Source organism: Protopterus annectens, chromosome 1.part0 (genome assembly GCF_019279795.1).
Source record: "Protopterus annectens isolate FY-2018-M chromosome 1.part0, PAN1.0, whole genome shotgun sequence".
In the NCBI taxonomy this organism is placed as follows: domain Eukaryota; kingdom Metazoa; phylum Chordata; order Ceratodontiformes; family Protopteridae; genus Protopterus; species Protopterus annectens.
Genome location: NC_056725.1, coordinates 1,613,821,412 through 1,613,841,524, shown reverse-complemented (window position 1 = coordinate 1,613,841,524; position 20,113 = coordinate 1,613,821,412). Strand labels below are relative to the sequence as shown.

Here is a 20,113-nt window from a genome sequence, read left to right as displayed (position 1 = left end):
TAGTTAGCATGAACACATCTGTTGCTGTGCATCCTTGTTTGTCCAAAAAATGATGTACATTTGCAGTATTTCCACATTAATAGGAATATCTCAGCCATAGCTGGCTCATCTGGTGTCCTGTGCCTGTTCCAGATCTAACATTCCACCGTGCTAAGCCCTCCAAATAAAGAGCAATAAAAAAGGACTTCTAGCTTTGTATAAGCACCCCCCCCACACACACACACACCTCAGTGAAAAGCAAAAAAAAAAAAAAAAAAAAAAAACTTTTGTACCAACTGGTTTTCAACAACACCCAGATCCAACCACTCATAGGTCTTCAAGTAAAGAGTGAAAAAAAAGAACATCCTTGTTTAAACTGTAGCAAGCCATTATAAGCCTGCAACACAAAGTGCATTTCCTTACTGGCGTTTTGGTACAAAAACAGACAGAATGCAGGTCAGAAACTCTAGATCAAACAGCTAACACTGTCCGTTCCTTGCTACATTACAGATCTCAAGCATGATAGGTCAGTATTAGGGATCAAGGTGCCATCTACAAGCTGCATTGATTTAGTATGTTTCAGCAGACAAAAAGTAGGATGTATATATTCTATATGTTATGGATTACTGTATATGCAAAGTTGCAGAAACGATTAAACATTTTTCATATTTTTATTAATGAATGCGCTATGGATTTTATCTGTATGTTATACATTATTATAATATAATATAACGGTATACATTAATTATGAAGTTTAATGTAATACTTTAAATGTTGGCTCATGCAAGCTAAGACTAGTATTGAACAAAAAACACTAGAAAGAGTTTTGTAACTTGAACACATTCACAGATATACATGCTTGTTTTTGGAGGGGTTATGAATATCTGCTTTAATATCGTTGAAGTGTGTAAGCCACATGTGAGTAAATTATGCCATCTGACAAACAATATTAACTCCAATCTCTGTATAACTAATTTGAAATTCTGTTACTGTATACATTTTCTCCTTATGCCTAGACTGAAAAAGGGACAAAAGCTCAGTTGGACTATCCCATTTAATAAAGATAAATAAATATGTAAATATGCTTGGCACAGATACTCTGCATATACGATATACTTCTTGTATTTAAGCAAAGCTTGGAAATATAAATTTGATATATATATATATATATATATATATATATATATGTATATATATATATCTATAGAGAGAGAGATAGGTATATATATATATATATATATATATATATATATATAGCTATAGATATATAGATGTGTGTGTTTGTGCTAAAACAGTCAAAACACCCAAATGTTGATGTCACCAACATTGACAAAATAACAAAAAACATGGCAAGAAGACTCAGAAACACAAAATTCTACTGATGAAATTGCATCAGCAGAATGTTTTATGCACTACACAGGGAGCTGGGTCTTTCTTTGTGTTTTTACTAAATATTTTGACTTTGTGACTATTCTAATCTTTGTTTTTATATACACAATATAGATAGATGGATATATATATATATATATATATATATATATATATATATATATATATATATATATATATATATAGATGAATATATGCATGTGTGTGCATGGCTTACTATAACAAGGATGAAGCCCACATTCCTAAAATACATAATCTTGGTAATATAATAAAATATAATAAAAGACCAAAATACTGAAGACCACATTGTCAAACTTCTTGTCTCCTGCCGATTTCTCAGAACCAATATTAGCACTTGTTCCTGGGTTTGCATTGGCAGAGACCTTCAGTTTTCAAGAATTTTAAACATTGGAGTCATTTGCACTTTGGTTTTCTGTATTATGTTACTATGATTATACATTTCAGGATTGTGGGCTTCATCCTTGCGATAATAAACCTATCTATCTGTGTGTGTGCGTGTGTGTGTGTGTGTGTGTGTGTGTGTGTGTGTGTGTGTGTGTGTGTGTGTGTGTGTGTGTGTATGTGTGTGTGTGTGTGTGTGTGTGTGTATGTAAAACTATGGGGAAAATGCAGACATTTCGCCTATAGAATCACCTATCCTATCACTACATCTACAGCACTGAGAAAAATAATAAGAGTTTTGCTGTAAAATAATAAAAAAGCAATAAAATGATTAGCCATTAACTCTGAAACTAGTAACCCATATAAAACCAGTAAAACTGTCACTAATACCACCATTAATAAAGGTCAGATTGGCAAAACTCCATATGAAGGATCCTGGCTTGATTAATCTACATGTGATAACACCACCATCAGCTAAACTATGTGCTCTCATGTAAATTATACAATTCCTCCATTATTAATATTCTAAAATGTGCACGCTGATTGGCCAGCCCAACCAGCGTGCCCGTTGTAAATCCTGCAATATACCAATGGAAATAGGTCCGGTCGCCCGGACTTTTTTCCATTGGTATAAACTGCCCCCAAATCTTTTTTTTTGTACAATAAAAAAAAAAAGGGGGAAAACAGAGCAACGGACTTTCTTTTCTCCGTTTCTTCCGTTTCAAAGCCTTGATGTAGTAGGTATGCATGGGAATGCAAGTTCCATATGCATGCGCAGTACATCAAAAGGCAGAATCAGTAAATCACAACTGGCGGAAAAACAGCAACCCGCTGTTATACAAAGACATTATTTAAGAAAAGTAAGTATTTTTTATCTTAAATAATGTCATTGTATCATAGCAATAACTGACTCCGTGGTTGTGGTATATTGAAGATTTACCCACGGTTGGCTTTGTTTAATCACTCGGGCTTCACCCTCGAGATTAAACCACACCAACTGTGGGTAAATCTTCAATATACCACAACCACAGAGTCAGTTATTGCTTAAGTAACACTGTGAACAAAACAAATAATTGTTGATCTAAACTGCTTGAGGACATTAATTGGTTATTAGCATGTATTTCTTTTCAACTGAATGAACATTTGTTACTCTGGAAAATTGAAATAAACAACACAATTTTACTTAAGGAAAGCAAAAACATTAGTGCTACACATTTAATATAATTTAAATAGAAATGAAATGTATAAAATAGTATACTAGACAATATGCTAATGGAAACTTTGGAGGTAATGTTATAACAAGCACAAGTGTAGATCTGTAGTGTTTATTTCATTCATACAATATCTAGTTTTGGGGCATCAGAATAGTTTAATATATAAATACTGACTATATTTTTGGTTTTGGACCCCATGCAAAAGCTAATTACATTTTCTTTTTGATTCTTAGAAGTGTAAATAAACTTTTTACTGCTAGAAAATGTCCATACATGTATGTGGTTTTAATGAGTAATAAACATATTCTAAACTGCACCATTAGACAGCATAGCTAAAACCAAATACAGTTTACAATGTATAAAATTACAAATATGTGTTATTGGCTGGGTCTCAAATGTACCATACAGTCCACATAAATTAGATAATTAAAAAGTACTTCCAAGGAAGACAATAAAATTATCTTTCCTGTCATTGCATGTGATATAATTTCACAATGGAAAATAAATGCTAATCATGAAAATCATAATAGCATTTACTTTCAAAGCATAAATATTGTAACTGATATATTTCACAGGTTCATAGGTTCATAGATTAGTACTAGGCTAACTGTCCTTGTGGGCCATTTTAAGCCTAGCCAGTTAACGCATTTGAGAATCCTACCCTGCACCTTGTGCCTGAAGTCTATTAGAAAATATTTCAAATATTAAGATGCCATACATAAGCCTGTGCTGAGTTTTTAAGATGATTTCTACCTTATGTATTCTTTTTTCAGTATTTTGTTATCCATGGAAAACAAATACATACAATACATTTGGTTATGCTTTTTTCAAGCCTGGGAATTTGGAGCAGAGTTTTAACATGGAAGGTCAAATCTGACAATGGATAGTAGATGAACATGGAAGGACTAATAAAATAAAATTATTGTGTGGGGAGAAGTGGCATTTGAGAAAAAAATGTCTCCTGCTCTGTTTTGCACCAGCTGTATAACAATTGGATTTAATGTGACAATGAATAGTAACACATCTGATCATAAACATTTGGTAAAGTGAGATGTAGGAGAAGGTGATTATCAAAACAACATCAAAGACGGGAGTATGCCCAGCTAAATCAGATAATGTAGACTAAGGGGGCAGAACAATTCCATGCTAATTCGAAAGTGTGAGATAAATGCACACATAGGTGAAAGGGAAACAGAGTTATTGCTTTTTGGATGACTGGTCATCCTATGACTGGATGAATATGCTTCACCTCCATGTACTCATAGTTCCTTCTGTGTAAGATATCTACAGTTTACAAAGAACTGAATTGGGTGCACCAAAAATTAAAGGCTGATATGAAATGAGTGACTCGTAGAAAACTTCAGCTTGAAATATAAAAACAATATAAGTAACCATCTAAACTCTGATAGCAAAATTATAAGATCGGTAAAGGTTAACATGTCTTCACTTTCTATTTTCATCTTCTACTTTAGTGATGTTCTCCTTCAGATACGAGTGTTTCTAATACATGTTCTTCGAAAGCATTTTTACCAGTTAACAAAATCAATTAAGAATTTGATAGCCTTGAATGAAACCCATAAAAAGACTTAAAGGAGATGTGCAACAGACTTTTTTTGAATGCAGAAAAAAACAAGGAAAAACATATGGTAAGAACAGGCAATGAATCAGCATAGATGAATGAAGAGCTGATAACAGCAAGTTGTTTTCAATAGAAAATGTGGATGCCTACAAAGATCTCATTTCAAAATCAAATGGTAAAAAGGTCAAAGATACAAACCATTATCAAAAACTAAAAGACAGACCCAGCAAAGTCAGAGTTTTCACTTTGTAATACCTTAAACCTTGTGTACTGGAGGTCCATGCGCTATATGAAAATGGCCCCTTAAGAACATGCCAATGTTTCAGCTGCTTGGCTTCTGGAGGCTGTCAGCTTCTTACTTTTAACTTTATAAAACATTTACTGGTGCATTCATGCTAATAAAGTAAAGCCATTACAATAAAGGGCAAAACATGGCATGTCTACAAAAGTGTAAACTTCATCTAAACTATCATCAGAATGTTCCCCTAGTACATTACTGGCCATCTCAATGTTCTCCTCTACTTCTTATCCCTAACACATATCTCTCTGGCCAAAACATATGTCCCCATTTAGTTTCTACTATATCTTTGTGATGCCCGTGCCCTGGCCCAGCAATCAAGGAGCCTCAATCCTCACCACTAACACCAGAGAGGGCGTCTCATATGAGAGGAAAGGATAACAAATACATACAGTAAAGTGCAATTTCCCTTAACAGCACACAGAGATCACAGTTAGTCCGGGGCTGGTCACTACCTTGCTCTCCAGATCCCAATAAGACTCCCCACTGGCACAGCTATAGGCCCAGATCTCAGCCAAGCTGGGCAAGCTAAAATCTCCAGCACCCTCTCTGTCCAATCAGTGTTTCGTGTCCCTGCCCAAGTAGCTGACACACACACTTTGAGATAAGTTTATACAACCACACAGACACTCCTGGTGAAGGCTGGCACAGGTTCTCCAGCTGTGCCCCCTTTTCCAAACTATATGGTAGTACCACTTGCCACCATCCAGCTAATATTTATCAGCTACTCAAAGGCCCTTAAAAGGGTGTCCAATTATTACTGTGCAATACTGTTATCCAATTGGTTGTATGACTAAACAGTCTCAAGGCTTATTTGGAGTGACTTGGACAGTAAACTCTATAAATATGCAATGTACTCTAGAGCTTAAGTGCTGCGGTAGCGTTGTTGCCTCACAGTAAGTCGCTGTCTGCTTCGATTCTCAACTAGAGTGTCTTCTGCATGGAGACATGCGTCGATGGGTGTACCTTCGTTGAAGGTTGTGCATCATGGCTGGTAACTCGGCACGTAAAAATCAACTACCAATCATTAGCGGACCGGAGTTCCGCTGTGGCGACCCCTAACCAGGAAAAGCCGAAAGAAACAAACAAACTCTAGAGCTTAACTTATCTATACACAAACCAGCCACAGTTAAAAGTTTTTAAAATATTTAATAATAAATAATTAAAACCACAAGTCAATACATTCTCTCGCTCTCTCTCTTTCTTTTCTGTTTCCTACAGACTCTTGAGAGGTGACCAGTGTCTAGAGTACAGGTCCTCAAAGGATCCAGCCCTATGTGATCTCCACTACACTCACAAAACTAATAACACCCTAAACACTTTCTCAAGATATCTTAACTTCCACCAACACATTATTAGAACCTGCTGGAGAGAGAGAGAGAGAGAGAGAGATCCTGGAGAATCCTTCTTTTATGGAATGGACTTTACTTTGGATATAAAGCAAAATAATCATCTCTAAGCATAACCTGGATGAACAGATGGGCAACTGCAAGTACACCCCGAGTCTGAACCTCAAACCCTCATTGAATGGGGTTGAAACTAGGTATAAACCAGTCATGTCAGTGGGTAACTATAAATATGGGATACTGTGGTTAGGTTACAAATGGTCATCTGGAGCAATAACCTACTATTAACCTATGAACCTATATATTAGATATTGCAGGAAGTATTATAGTAAAAAGTTAAATATTTAACCCAAAATCCTGTAAGTACACCCTGAGTCTGGACTTCAAACCATCATTGAATGGGGTTGAAACTAGGTATAAACTAGTTATGTCAGTGGGTACCTACAAATATGGGATACTGTGGTTAGGTTACAAATGGTCATCTGGAGCAATAACCTAGTATTAACCTATGAACCTATATATATCAGATATTGCAGGAAGTATTATAGTAAAAAGTTAAATATTTAACCCAAAATCCATCTCTCCATGGAGAGAGAAAGAAAGGAAAAAGTCTTAAGAAATGGTTAGTCGCTAGGCTAATCAGTGTTATTTTCTCATATTTTTTTTTTTTTGGTAAATTTTGAAACTTGTGAAGAATACAACTTTCATACGTATGACAAATTTTGATCTATGAGATATGATGAAATATTGCAAAAGTTTTCTGCCTCCTAGTAGAAATACCAGGGTAAGACCACCAGAGGTGTTTCTGAGTGCCTATAAAGTTGCAGTTACAACAATGCCTTTTAAGATCTCTTGTCTATCTCCTGTTTTGTGGAATCAAATATGCTCTTAAAAGATTTTCTGTTGTATAATTCTGTTCCTAAACGACAAGAACTGGCCAAAATATATATATATTCCAGATAAACTTCCCCTCCTCCCAGTTAAGCTGAACTAAAATGTTGTTATTCTATTTATTTATAGTTCTCCAATTTGATGTTAATGGCTGTGCTCAGCAGGTAAATCAATGTATATTACATTTATCCTTAACTTTTGCCACAAAGGGCACTCTGTAGCAGTTAATTTAAGCAACAGATGTAAGTCAGCAGGACCGACCAGATTACTTCTACAGGAGACCCACAATTTATTTTATTTGCAAGAAAGACACTTAGGCTTTTATTTGAAGCTCTGTCTTTAGGTTTGCCTCTTCCTTCATATGTAAAGCTCATCCAAAAGGTGGCACCCCTTACAATAAAGAGTGGAGAAGCACAGAGTAAATGGATAGTTACTGTTATGAAGAGGTGCATGATCAAAGTGTTCCAATTTGTGTGCAGAGCCTGAGGAAACATGCCACTCAGCAAAGTGTCTGAGGTTTAGGAATTTGTAAAGTATGGTGCAAGTCATTAGGAAGGCATGGTATGTGATAGGAAACCATAATACCTTTTCTAGAGTTTTGTGATGGGTGTTCAGTTTTGGAAGACAGGACTATGGTTCATAGGTGTTTACTAGGCTAATGACCACAAGGGCCGTTTTAAGCCTAGCCATGCATTCCAAATCTTTGACAAGTTCTGATAAGTGTAAGCATGGGCCTGGGAGATTAACCATTTACAGGTTACATGTGTCCATTAGAGACATAGGTGCCAACCCAGGGATGAATTTCCATTTCCCATCCAATTGTCCAAGTTGCACTTGAATTGAGTTAGGGAGGAACTCTGCTTCACATGGATGGGGAGCCTGTTTTACAGATGGGATAGTCTCTGGGATACATACCTATCTCTGCAGCAGGTCCTATTTATATCACAGGCAAGGTTTACATTTTTAGAATGGGTAATTCTGGTGCTGTTTGTTTTGTGGATATGGAGGAGGTTCATCAGAAGGGGGTTTGACAATGCCCTGTATGCCAGGCATAGATCTCCCCTCAAAAGCCTGTAGGAGACAGGAAATGGGGATAGGCCATGAGGCAGTCTGCATAGGGCATATTACTTATAACCTGTATTCTTTTAGTGAAGAATGTCTGTGGATGTTGCAGTTGTTGGATATCCCTGGTTAGGTACATAGCAAAGGGAACATTGCACTCAGTGATAGGTCTGATGAATGACAAATACAGTGGGACAAGGACTTTCTTGGACTTATATGCCATTCCTTTGTTTATAAGTTGCGCAACATAGAATTATTTCCTCACCAATGTAGACAAGTGATGATCAAAGGCTAGATTACTATCTATGTGTGTCCTTTAGTCCCTGACTACTGTGTCATCTCTAAGGGATGTGTTGTCAATATGATAGTTACCAGGTATGAATGTCTTCCCAAAGGATACTATTATGCACTTCTTGGCATTTAGTTTTAGTCCATGGCTCTGACACCAGTTGTTTGTCTGTGTTAGCCCCTCCTGGAGATTATTTGTGTCAGTGTGAGATTCAATGACAGCTCCTAGTTTGTAATCATCTGCAAATTTAGTCAAAGAGAGACCACTGCCATTGGCCTTGACTTCTGAGAAGTAAATGCGAAAAAGGAGCAGTCCCAGACTGATCCCTGTGGGATTCCACTTGTGACTGGCCTCTTTGTAGAGGTGAACTCCCCAATTCTAACTTCCTGGGTCCTGCCTGTGCATTTGTACCTAACCTCTTGAGATTGTCAACAATGCCTGAGTGGGGTATTGTGTCAATGCCTTGGCCAGGTCAAGGTAGACAGTGTGAATTATTTTGCTCTCATCCATTGCTTTGGTGATCTTCTCAAAGACGTCCACCAGTTTGAGTAGGCATGATCTGCCCTTGGTGAAACCAAACTGGGTTGGATCCAGTTTCTGGAGGTTTACTTTATCTCTAATGATCATCTCCATGATAATTCGTTCCATGGCTTTATATGTAAGACTAGTGAGATATATGTGTATGTAGTTTCCAGGGTCTGTAGATGGCCCACCTTTGTGCAGAGGGATGAGTGTGCCTTTCACCATTTATGAGGCATGAAGCCTGTTAGGAGGCTATAGTTAAATAGTAATTCCAGAGGTCCTGATATGTCATGTTTCATACTATTTAAAAGGTATCCTGAAATATTGTCTGTGCCCATTGATGCAGTGTTCTTGGTCTTGAGACCAAGAATATGAAATTTCAGATTGTTGGAATTTCACAATGTGAGACTGACATGTTGGTTAGAAGTGATAAGGTGTTTCCTATGACTGGACTAGCTTAAGAGAAGAATGATAGACATGATATGGGCAGCTTTTAGATACCTGTTAAGTTGTTTTTTGTTTTATTTCGGAGGAGAGAGGGAAGTAAGAAAGTTAGGGAGGAGTTTAAACAGAAGTTAACACATCTGAATGTCATTACCATCTCACTACTCTTTTGGTTGAGGATTAGACTTTTCCTCTTAGTGGAGGACTGACTGAGCTTCGAACTGCTTCTCTTTAGTAGAACCTTAGTCTTGGTAAAGTTTGTAGTGAGTTTTTGCTGGAACCAATTTTGTTCAGTATTAAGGTCTTATGACAGTCTGGTGTAGACTGATCTGAGTCTGAACTGATACAGCAAGTGGAACAAAAATAGTCCTTACTGGTCACAAACTCCTTGTCTATTAATATATTAACCTATACATCCTCAGAAGACCAAATAGTATATAATTCTCTTAGCTATCTTTATTTAATCTGGAATGTCAGAACTTGATTCAAAATTGCACCTCATACCATTTGAAGGATGACGTTTTTAACAGATAATAATTTTCTGAAACATACTGGTACATAAACTGAGCAGTGAAACTTTCTTAACTGAAATAAAAAGAAGTAGAAGAGGCATTAATTATATGGGGAATGAAACAGTCTGGCAAGGAAAAAAAGCTAATCCTGAAAGCAATGCATTGAAAAACGTATTTGTCAACAAAAATCTGTGCACATACCCAGTTTCCCAAACAGTTCTACTCCAAGGGCAGCATAGATAAAAAACAGCAGCATGAACAGCAGCCCGAGATTCCCCACCTATGAAGAAACAAAGCATAGAAATAAGGCTTTTACTTTATGACATATCCTCGCTAAAGTCACAGACCAGCAGTATGAATTTGTTAAATATTGCTTTTTGTTGTTACAGCTTAATACAAAATGTACTCACTACCAAGCTGATTGATAGGACCACCTGTGTCATGCAGCCATAATCTAAAGTGCTGCCTGAAACAAAAATAATCTGAATTTATCGGGGAAACATTTGCTGCTGAAAGGCTCAGTGGTATGGCACAAACATAATCAATGCTGAGCATTACTAAAGAAAACTAAGCAGGAAGAGTTTCTTTATCTTCCATCACATTAAGAAATCTCATCTTCCTTTCATCAATAAGGCTATTTCTCTCAGCACACAGATAAAGTACTCTATTTTTTCCATTTTCTGTCTTTCCATTGGGATAAAACATTGTGCATAATATTGCAGGTTCTAGCGTACTCTGGACCATGTTGATGAAATCTTTAATTAAAGAAGTGTCAAACTGTCATTCTCCAGAAAAGTGCGAGGTCAGTTAACCCACTGGAAGGGGACATCACTCCTCCAGTTATGCAATTTTAGCAAACTTGCTCTTTACTAAAGAAAAACAGATAATGGTATAAGGTGTCACTCTGTTGAGATAGATTAACCCCCGGATTTACTATTCTTCTGAGCAGGACTAGCTTAGTCCTGCACGGAAGTGGACGTTTAGGAGCAGGATGGCAGTGTGCCATGCATATTAATGAAGGCACGCTGCCTGAGCTCCTAATCTTACATGGAGCATGTAAGAGTGCAGGGGGCATGTTTGAGAGCAGAGCTGTCAGAATATACATGCCCCTGCAATGAAGAACAGAAGAAAGTCCTAAAACAATGAGCGAGACTACTCATAGGTGTACACATACCCCCAGCAACATCCCCCCACATGTACAAGAGCAATAATTAACAAACAAAAATATAAAGATACTTTATTTTTTTATGAAACAGATTAAATTTAACCACAGGTGCGCTGGTTTGCCCATCGCTTAGCTACGGTTAATGCAGCATAAATGGCAGAAGAGGATAAAAAGCAAGATATATGCAAATGAAGCAGTACTGCAATAGTGTAGTGGGCAGAGCATTTGCCTTATGAGCAGTCATTCTCGGTTCGATTCCCGCTTCAGCACATTCCATTTTCCATGTTAAATCACTTAATGACCAATATTTTTAGTTACATAACCTACTAAATAACATATATTTGCGAACTGGAGAACTGCATTAAATGCAGATGTGAGGTGTCAGTGTCATAATGTTGCAAAGTCCATAGATAATCAAATGTGCCCCATACAGTATATGTACACAGGAATCAGGGACACAAATGGAAGGTAAAATGTGTAATGAATGATAACTCCACACAGCTTCCAAATCCCCAACCTTCCCAACAACCATTAGACATTACTATGTAAATTAGTGCAGTGGTAAGTGGGAGTAAGCACTATTAAGCAAGTGTAAGCACTATTAAGCAGTAGTAAGCATATGTAAGCACTAGTAAGCGGGTTTAAGCCCGTTTGTGGAGGGGTAAGCAATGCGCACACAAGTTAAGCAATATTGAAGCTAACTCTCTGTAAGCATATTTAACCGGAGATTATCATTGCTTACCCTCACACACACCTGCTTACAAGTGCTTAAAAGTACCTTAATCACTCTGTATCCAACAGCCGCTGTTCTGCCGAGCAACAAAATAAACAGCCTTTGCAGGTCTTGAACCCAGAATCATGTACATTATAGTCACAGTAATTAACCACTAAGCCATAACAGCAGTATATAAGATTAAGGTATCACCAAACAAATCCTCACTATAGTAAAAATCAAACTGAACATGTGAAAGGAATCTATATAGTCTTATGTTCTATAACCTACTACATAACATAACTATGTGAACTGAAGTACTGCAGTAAGCCCAGATGTGAAGTGTAATTGCAATAAAGTGCTGAAGTCCCCTAATAAACACAAGGACCCCATACAGTGTATGTACCCATGAATCATGGATACCAGACACATATATAACATGTAATGAATAATAAATCAATGCCAAAAAGCAAATATAATGCAAATTAAATATTAAGCAATGCTAAGCATTGTACAGGCCAGCTTAGTAGGTGTAAGCAAAGTGTAGGCCAGCTAACTCAATTTGCCCATTGGTATACCACTTTAAACAATGCCAACCTTAGGTAAGCAGGCTTGCCAATAGCTCAGCCTTTTCAAAACCGTACAATCATGGCAAAGTGCGGGAAATCAGCCCTATTTAAACCTAACAGGTGGGAATACATCTCATAACTGGTTCTAGCTTCCCCTTGCAGGCACCATGTCTGGAATGGGAGAGGGTGTGCACTTTCAGACACAGCGCTGGGGCATCCAGGAGTCCAGAGTCATGGCAGGACTCCTTGTCAAAGACCATGAGCAGAGACTGCTGCAGGGCCAGTACCAGGGTTCCCAATATAAAGCGGAAGCCTGGGACTGTCTCGCCTGTGACCTCACCAGTGCCACTGGCATACCCCGAACTGGTGAGCAGGTCAGGCATCACTATGCCAACCTGAAGCGGCAAAAGGGGGAATCTCTCTTGGATCAGTGGATCCAAGAGGCTAGGAGGACAGGGGAGGTCCCAGATGTGTGCAAGTATCACTCCACTACCTGTTTAATAATTGCTAGCTCATGTATATTATGGATAGGTATGGCTAAATAATCCTCTTATGCCCTTCACAGCTGCAAGTGAGCAGGCTGCGAACCAGGATGCCCATGGATTTTTCTTGGAGAGGTTGCGACATGAGGCAGGTTAGTGATAGTCTTGCATGTACTGTCACAGGAAATAAATCTAAAAGTATTAGTAAGTTAATTGCCTGTATAAAACCTGTATTGTTTAATGCAACTACTGCATACACCAGAAAATATGGCAGGGAGAGTCTCATATAGGTTGTACATAAATAAAAGCATAATAGCCTGACAATAAAGGTCTAACTGCTTGACAGCATGTGTTTACTTGGGTATCATATGGTAATGTAGATTTGCAAGCACATAATAGTACTGTTGTATTAAGCACTGTTACCCACACTGTGCAACATAAATAAAATATGTAGGAATGTCTGTATATTTCTGGTGTAATCCCCAGAGGTCATTTAGTAAAACTGAGAGAGACACAGAGAGAAAACAGTGAAAAACATGCAACAAAATCCAAATAGCACATGCAACTGAGACGTGAACTGTTGTATTTTTAGCACACACAGCCATTGTTTCAATCCTGGGAGTGGAAGTAGGCTGCATACAGAATTATCCCCCACAACTGTACAGATATGCCCAGAATGCCCAGTATACTGGATCATATCTGCTGCCTGTCACCCTGTCCCCCTGGGAAATCAGTAGTATGATCCCAGATGTTTAGGCAGCAAACAGGAAATACAGCTGATTGTCACACATCTATAAGAACAAACCTGTCACACTAGCAACTCCCCCAAAATGTTATGAGAGTAATAAGCCAAGTATGTCCCATCTACACCCCCATGTTTTCAAGCTGTGACCAGAGTGTGTGCAGTAACAGTGTGAGATCTATGTGCATAATACTAATGTGGAGTCTGGTAATTTGTGTGGCAACATTCAGGTAGTGCTAACAAACATTGCTCCCACAGGTCCATCAGATATGAACATTGTGCCTATAAATAAAAGGCTGATATCCTATACTGGTACTGCTTACTCTGGTATTGTATGGCATTGTGAGTGTTGCAGTTGGTCTGAATAATCTCCCGGTTCACCTGCATATGGTCAAGACATGGCCAGAGTCTGTGCAAAAAGAGATGGACAGATATGTCCATAACATCAACCTGGAATCTGGGAGTATGTGTAGAAACAGTTAGTGTTAACAAACAATTCCTCCACAGCTATACCAGGTAAGAGATGTATACTGCAGGTAAAACGAGTTCATGTATATAGTTGCTGACAGCCATATCACTGTCCAAACTAAGGCAATAGGGTAGTATAGTAATACTTGTAAGGTACAGATAACAGCACTGACTAGAAAAGTAATGCGAACTACAAGAATATACTAGTTGTTAATTGACATCTTTCTCTCCCTCCCACCATATCTGCAACAATAAACTTAATACCCAACTCAATTGGTACGTCATGACTTCACTGTAATTTTGGGACATATGACCTATTGTTTGATAATTATTTAAGTCTGTTTCTATGCATGTGCTATGTTGAAATACTCCAACATGGGTGGCATGATACCATCAATGTACCTGCATGCTGTTGTAATTACCACTGGGGTCCCATATATGCATGTGTTCTGTTTGCTATTCAACTGTTCCATATCTGGTTTCTGGATTAATGGGAATATCTATGCATGCTGTTATACCTAACCCTGGAATGTGTTGAATATTACTAACCCACATATGTTGCTAAAACATAAACACCATAGCATGTATTTGATGTGGGTCCCAGTGGACCCACCTGTCCCACCTCAGCTGGCCATGGCACAGGGAACCAGCACTTCTGGGGCCCGACCTGGGACCTCCTCATACGTTGGTCCTACACCACCTTCAGGTGGAACTGCCTCAGGGGATAGGGCTCGCTTCCCCTCGGGAGTGGGCACAGACAGGAACCTGTCACCCATTGCCAGGTCCTGGCCATGGTGCGTAGCGAGCTCAATCAGCAGTTTGGAGATCTGCTATGCCAGCTCGAGGGCCATGTGTCATGACAAGAGGGTTGGCCTGGCTCTCCGATTCAGCTGTGAAGGTGCAGTGGTGACTGCCCATGGGTGGGGACCTCAGTCCCACTGTTTCCACTAGGGGGCTCATGGGCTTCCGATTTCCCAACATCCCTCCTCATCAAGGTGTTTACCCCCCACATGTGTCATATACCGCCACTATATGCATCTTGTTTGTCTTGTCTGTTAACCTAGCCAACCTACCTCCTCAAATATACCTACTATTCCTCCCCAACATCCCACTCTCAACTTTAACAAAAAGGGCAATCTGTCCCCCCCAAACAAAATCACATCCCATGCATAGCTGTCCATTTCACACATGTCCACTGGACACATGTAATATGGTCTAATTGGCAACACAACATATTATTGTCCTCACCCCTCTCTCATGGGTTTGAGTGTCAAAATCTACTTCCAAATTCAGTGTATATGCACAGCTGTTGCTGAAGAAGAAATGGACAGCTATAGACCTTCCCTACACCATTCCTGCACATCCCTAGCTATTTTCCCTACTGTATTTTCCTCTTTGTGCCCCTTTTTCACCACTTCCCTATCAACCCTTTTTCTTTTCTTTTAAAGAAATGTGTATGGGGGTAAGTGGGAGTAAGCACTTTTAAGAAGCAGTAAGCAGGTTTAAGCTTGTTTGTGCAGGGGTAAGCAATGTCTACACAGGTTAAGCAATTGAGAAGCTAAATCAGTATAAGAAACTGTAACCGGAAGTTAGCAGTGCTTGCCTTTGCACAAATCTGCTTACAATTGCTTAAAAGTGCCTTAATCACTCTGTATCCAGTGGCCCTTGTTCAGCCCAGCAACAAAACAAACAGCCTTTGCAAGGCTTGAACCAGGACCCTACACACCATAGTCAAAGTGATTTACCATTACACCATACCAGATATTCATAACCCTGATGTTTTCACAAACATATTATCCAGCCCTGTCATTCAACAGTACAGGAAATGTATTTAAACATGTAGATGTGTGTGTGTGTGTGTGTGTGTGTGTGTGTGTGTGTGTGTGTGTGTATATATATATATATATATATATCTATATATATATCTATATATATATATATATAAATAGATATAACATATCTATACATGTAGATATATATATATATATATATATATATATATATATATATATATATATATACATACACATATGCATACATCTATAGATATACATGTCTCCATCTATATGTCTCTATATATACAGCAATATATATATATATATATATATGTAAGTATAAATATATATCTATATAGGTATATACAGACATATATCTGTAGATATAAAAGAGAACATAACAAAAACATATACGTCCATATGCACCGTTATTGGGGGTGAGGGGCCACAAACAACATATGTCTTGTACGTATAGATACCCCCCCCAACAGCCAAACATGTCTGCCTTGCAAACAATACCAACTGTTGCAAGTCCCATAACCAGGACCTGACACAACATGGGCACAAGATTTTAACAGTACTCCATCCCACCTGTATGATGTCAGGCTGGTGTCAGTAACATATCATGCAGTACAGTCTGGCTACCATAAGGAATGTACAATGTGGAAGCAATCAACATTCCTAAGATACATATACATAGACGCATATGTGCAGATACACACACACACATCTATATATATATATATATATATATATATATATATATATATATATATATATATATATATATATATATATATATATATATATATATATATATATATATATATTTATATATATATAGACAGATACATATATATAGATATATATGTAACTACACATACACACACACAGATATACATAGGAAGATACATATGTAGAAGGTGCATGCACACAATACGGAACAGACACTATGCCAATAGTTGCCACCATACCAACTGGACACTGTATGAGCCACCCATATAAATGACAATTGTTGCCTGCAACATATACCCACAGAGAGGTCAAAGGATATAACACCACACACAGGTTTGCATACATGGGAGAGCTTTATTTTTGTACTATTACAGTTGTATATGCCATGTCATATAGCTGTTTAGACGCTGACATACATATAAACAGAGTAATGCAAATGTGAAACAGTTATATTAATACAGTATTCTGGAAAGGTTTACATATGTTGCTGTCCAGGCCGAGACCTTCAAGTAGTACAATAGTAAAGGCAGACTGGGCCACAGGATAACAATCAATCAACAGAAAGTACTGCAGATGTATAGTCCAGCAGCCTCTATCTACACTCTGTACACAATTCGTATGGGGTAAAGACCTCAGTTGACACAATGGGATGTATCTGTTACATAACAAGGCATAACTGACACCATCACAATCACACTGACAAACAGAACAGTCTGTATGGCAGGAAGCAGTAGGCCTGCATTTACCCAAGGTGAATTGTATGGTAATGTACATCCAGATACCTTAAGGCAGCTTACCCCTGATACCCCCACATGTTGTAACAACCTAGGTTAGTTCTGGTGCATCCCCCCCCCCATAGACTGACATACAGGGCTATATACCACTGTTACATACTCTGGCCTCTGGAGTGCATAAGGGCACACATGTATTGTATAGATGAAGCCCACACATATATGGACCCAACCCCACAATATATGTGGGGGCCACAACAGCAGTGGACTGATGACAGGAATGGCAGCATGACATACTCACAGGCCACTACATAACAACACCTGACAGCATTTCATATAGACAAAGCCTGGTATGTAAGTGTAGAACAGAAGCTGGAACACAGGCCCATATGTGAAATACTGTTGTCATACACTAAGCAAGTCACTGGTGTTACAGGATAGTCTGCAACATACCCTTAGTCAGGAATATGAAGTTAGAAACAGAAATGGATGTAGCCATATACTGAAAGCACTCGACACACACACACTGCCAGTGATATATCTGACACAAGATCTGTGTGGTGGACAGACAAAATATAATAGGTACACCTCTGGCCATCAGGTGGATAGGCCCATAGTTGAGAGCTATGCAGAAAGACTGCATTCCACGTTAAACTAGTATGTACACACAAACCCTGTAACACTGGTGCTATACAATGCATACAACAACACTACTCACACTATGTCCGTTGTTCTGGAACCTCATACAAATATGTAGCTGGCCTGAGTGTGTAACTGCTCTTGTAAGAGGTATTGCTACCTGCTGTCTGTAACATTGCTGCCCACACACAGGAAGGATGTCCACCATACAGGAAAGGTAAAAGGACCACCCCCACATGATGTAGGGATTTATAGTAGTGGGTTGCCATGACAGTGGAAATTGGAAGTACTACACAGCATGCTGCATGCAGGTAGCAAGTGGAGGACACTGATTGGTGCAGAGGCCATCAACTGATCATCTGCATCAATTACAAAAGCCATGTTGCAATCTATTCAAAGCAGCTCAATCCATTTACTGGAGAAAGACTGAGATAGATAGATAGATAGATAGATAGATAGATAGATAGATAGATAGATAGATAGAGAGTGAAAGGCAAAAAAAAAAACATCCATCCAGCAAACTATCCAGAAGAGAGATCATTCCCCCAACAGGTATGTAAAGTATATATGCATGTAATTGACTGTAGTACTTGGTCCATAATAGCAGGATAGATGATGTGGAATGATTTATATGTGCCATCAGGTGTTGTTGTTGTAATGATGTTCAGCTGAACAGCTGCTAAGGACAATAGAGTCTGTCCCTGTGGGTAGTGGGCCATACCAGTCAACTGTGCAGAGCAGCACTGACTGATAAGATGTAAGCCATCATAGTGTGTGTTGTGTAATGGGAAGCATGTATATTACTGTGGCCAATAGCTGGTGGTGGAAGTAATGCCATAATGATGGACACGTGGGTTCCACAGCCCACCACTTGCAGGATACTCAGGTTGGGTCTATATTACAATATCAAAGTTTCAGAACTTTGAATGTTCTAATATCGACCCCTAGTGACAGAAAACTGATAACATCAAAAATTCAGAACAGCTAATTTTTTCCTAGGGAAAAAATTTGCTGTTCCAAAACACATATACACAACACAAATACACCAAACAGCAATCCACACATATACACCTAAAATCTTACATCTAACCCTACACTAAACTGCACATACACCAATATCTACCCACTTACCTTAACCAAAACCCTATCCCTAAGGTCTGCCACTATCGCACACACACCTCACCCATGCCCTAACCCTAACTCACCTTCCCCACCCTAAACGTCACGTCCACAAATTCGCACACTTATCTGACCCGCACCCTAACCCTAACTCACCTAACCCACCCTAACCCTCACGTCCACACAATCGCACACTTACCTGAACCAGACCCGTAACTTTTCACCACAGTGCTGAAAATAGGGAAACGACAGGAACGGACAACTGAATTCTTTCCCTAGGAAAGAATTTGGTTTTCTGAAACTTCGTTATTTTCAGCTTTCGCTTATTAGGGGTCGATATTAGAACATTCAAAGTTCTGAAACTTTGATGTTCTAATATAGACCCCTCAGGTTAACCTGTATTGTAGCATGCTGGAATGCCATAGGTGTGCAATAGGGTTACCTGCAATCTGGCCCTACATATACCCCCCCTAATGTTAGGCTGTTTCCATATGTGGCACCTGTCTGTCTTGTAGCAAGGCAGAACAGTGCAGCTATGCAGGAAGGTGTTGTGAGATTGTGGACCTGATGTCTGAATGTACCCCATATATAGGTATGTATATTATGTAACCAAATAATGTATTCCTGTTCTCCAGCATGAAATAAAATTGTAATTGTGTCTTCTTTACTATGATTGTATATGTAAGTAAACTATGTAATGCGGAACCTTTCTCCCCTGGCCTCTACTGAAAATGGGCTTCCTGAGCCCAGTGGACCTCCCCGGTCATAACACTGGAAACAAATAAATTATATATATATATATATATATATATATATATATATATATATATATATATATAAAACTACATGTATGTCCACAGATATACAGATACCCATATGTAGATATATATATATATATATATATATATATATATATATATAAACACATATATGCATCATATATATCTATACATATATAGATATATACCTATATGCACATGTCTACATATATGCAAAACACACACACATATGTATATAAATACATGTCCCCTGTATCACCACCACAGTGC

The 20,113-nt window shown here is 38.4% G+C and overlaps 1 protein-coding gene across 1 annotated transcript in view; it reads right to left on the bottom strand.

The window, feature by feature from the left end:
* The window catches only part of CACNA1I (calcium voltage-gated channel subunit alpha1 I), a 3,136,920-nt gene that overhangs the window by 364,006 nt on the left and 2,752,801 nt on the right, over positions 1–20,113 (bottom strand). Inside the window, exon 28 of the mRNA XM_044073362.1 lies at positions 10,129–10,207. Within this exon, the coding sequence (XP_043929297.1) occupies positions 10,129–10,207 (79 nt within the window). The remainder of the gene's footprint in view (positions 1–10,128; positions 10,208–20,113) is intronic.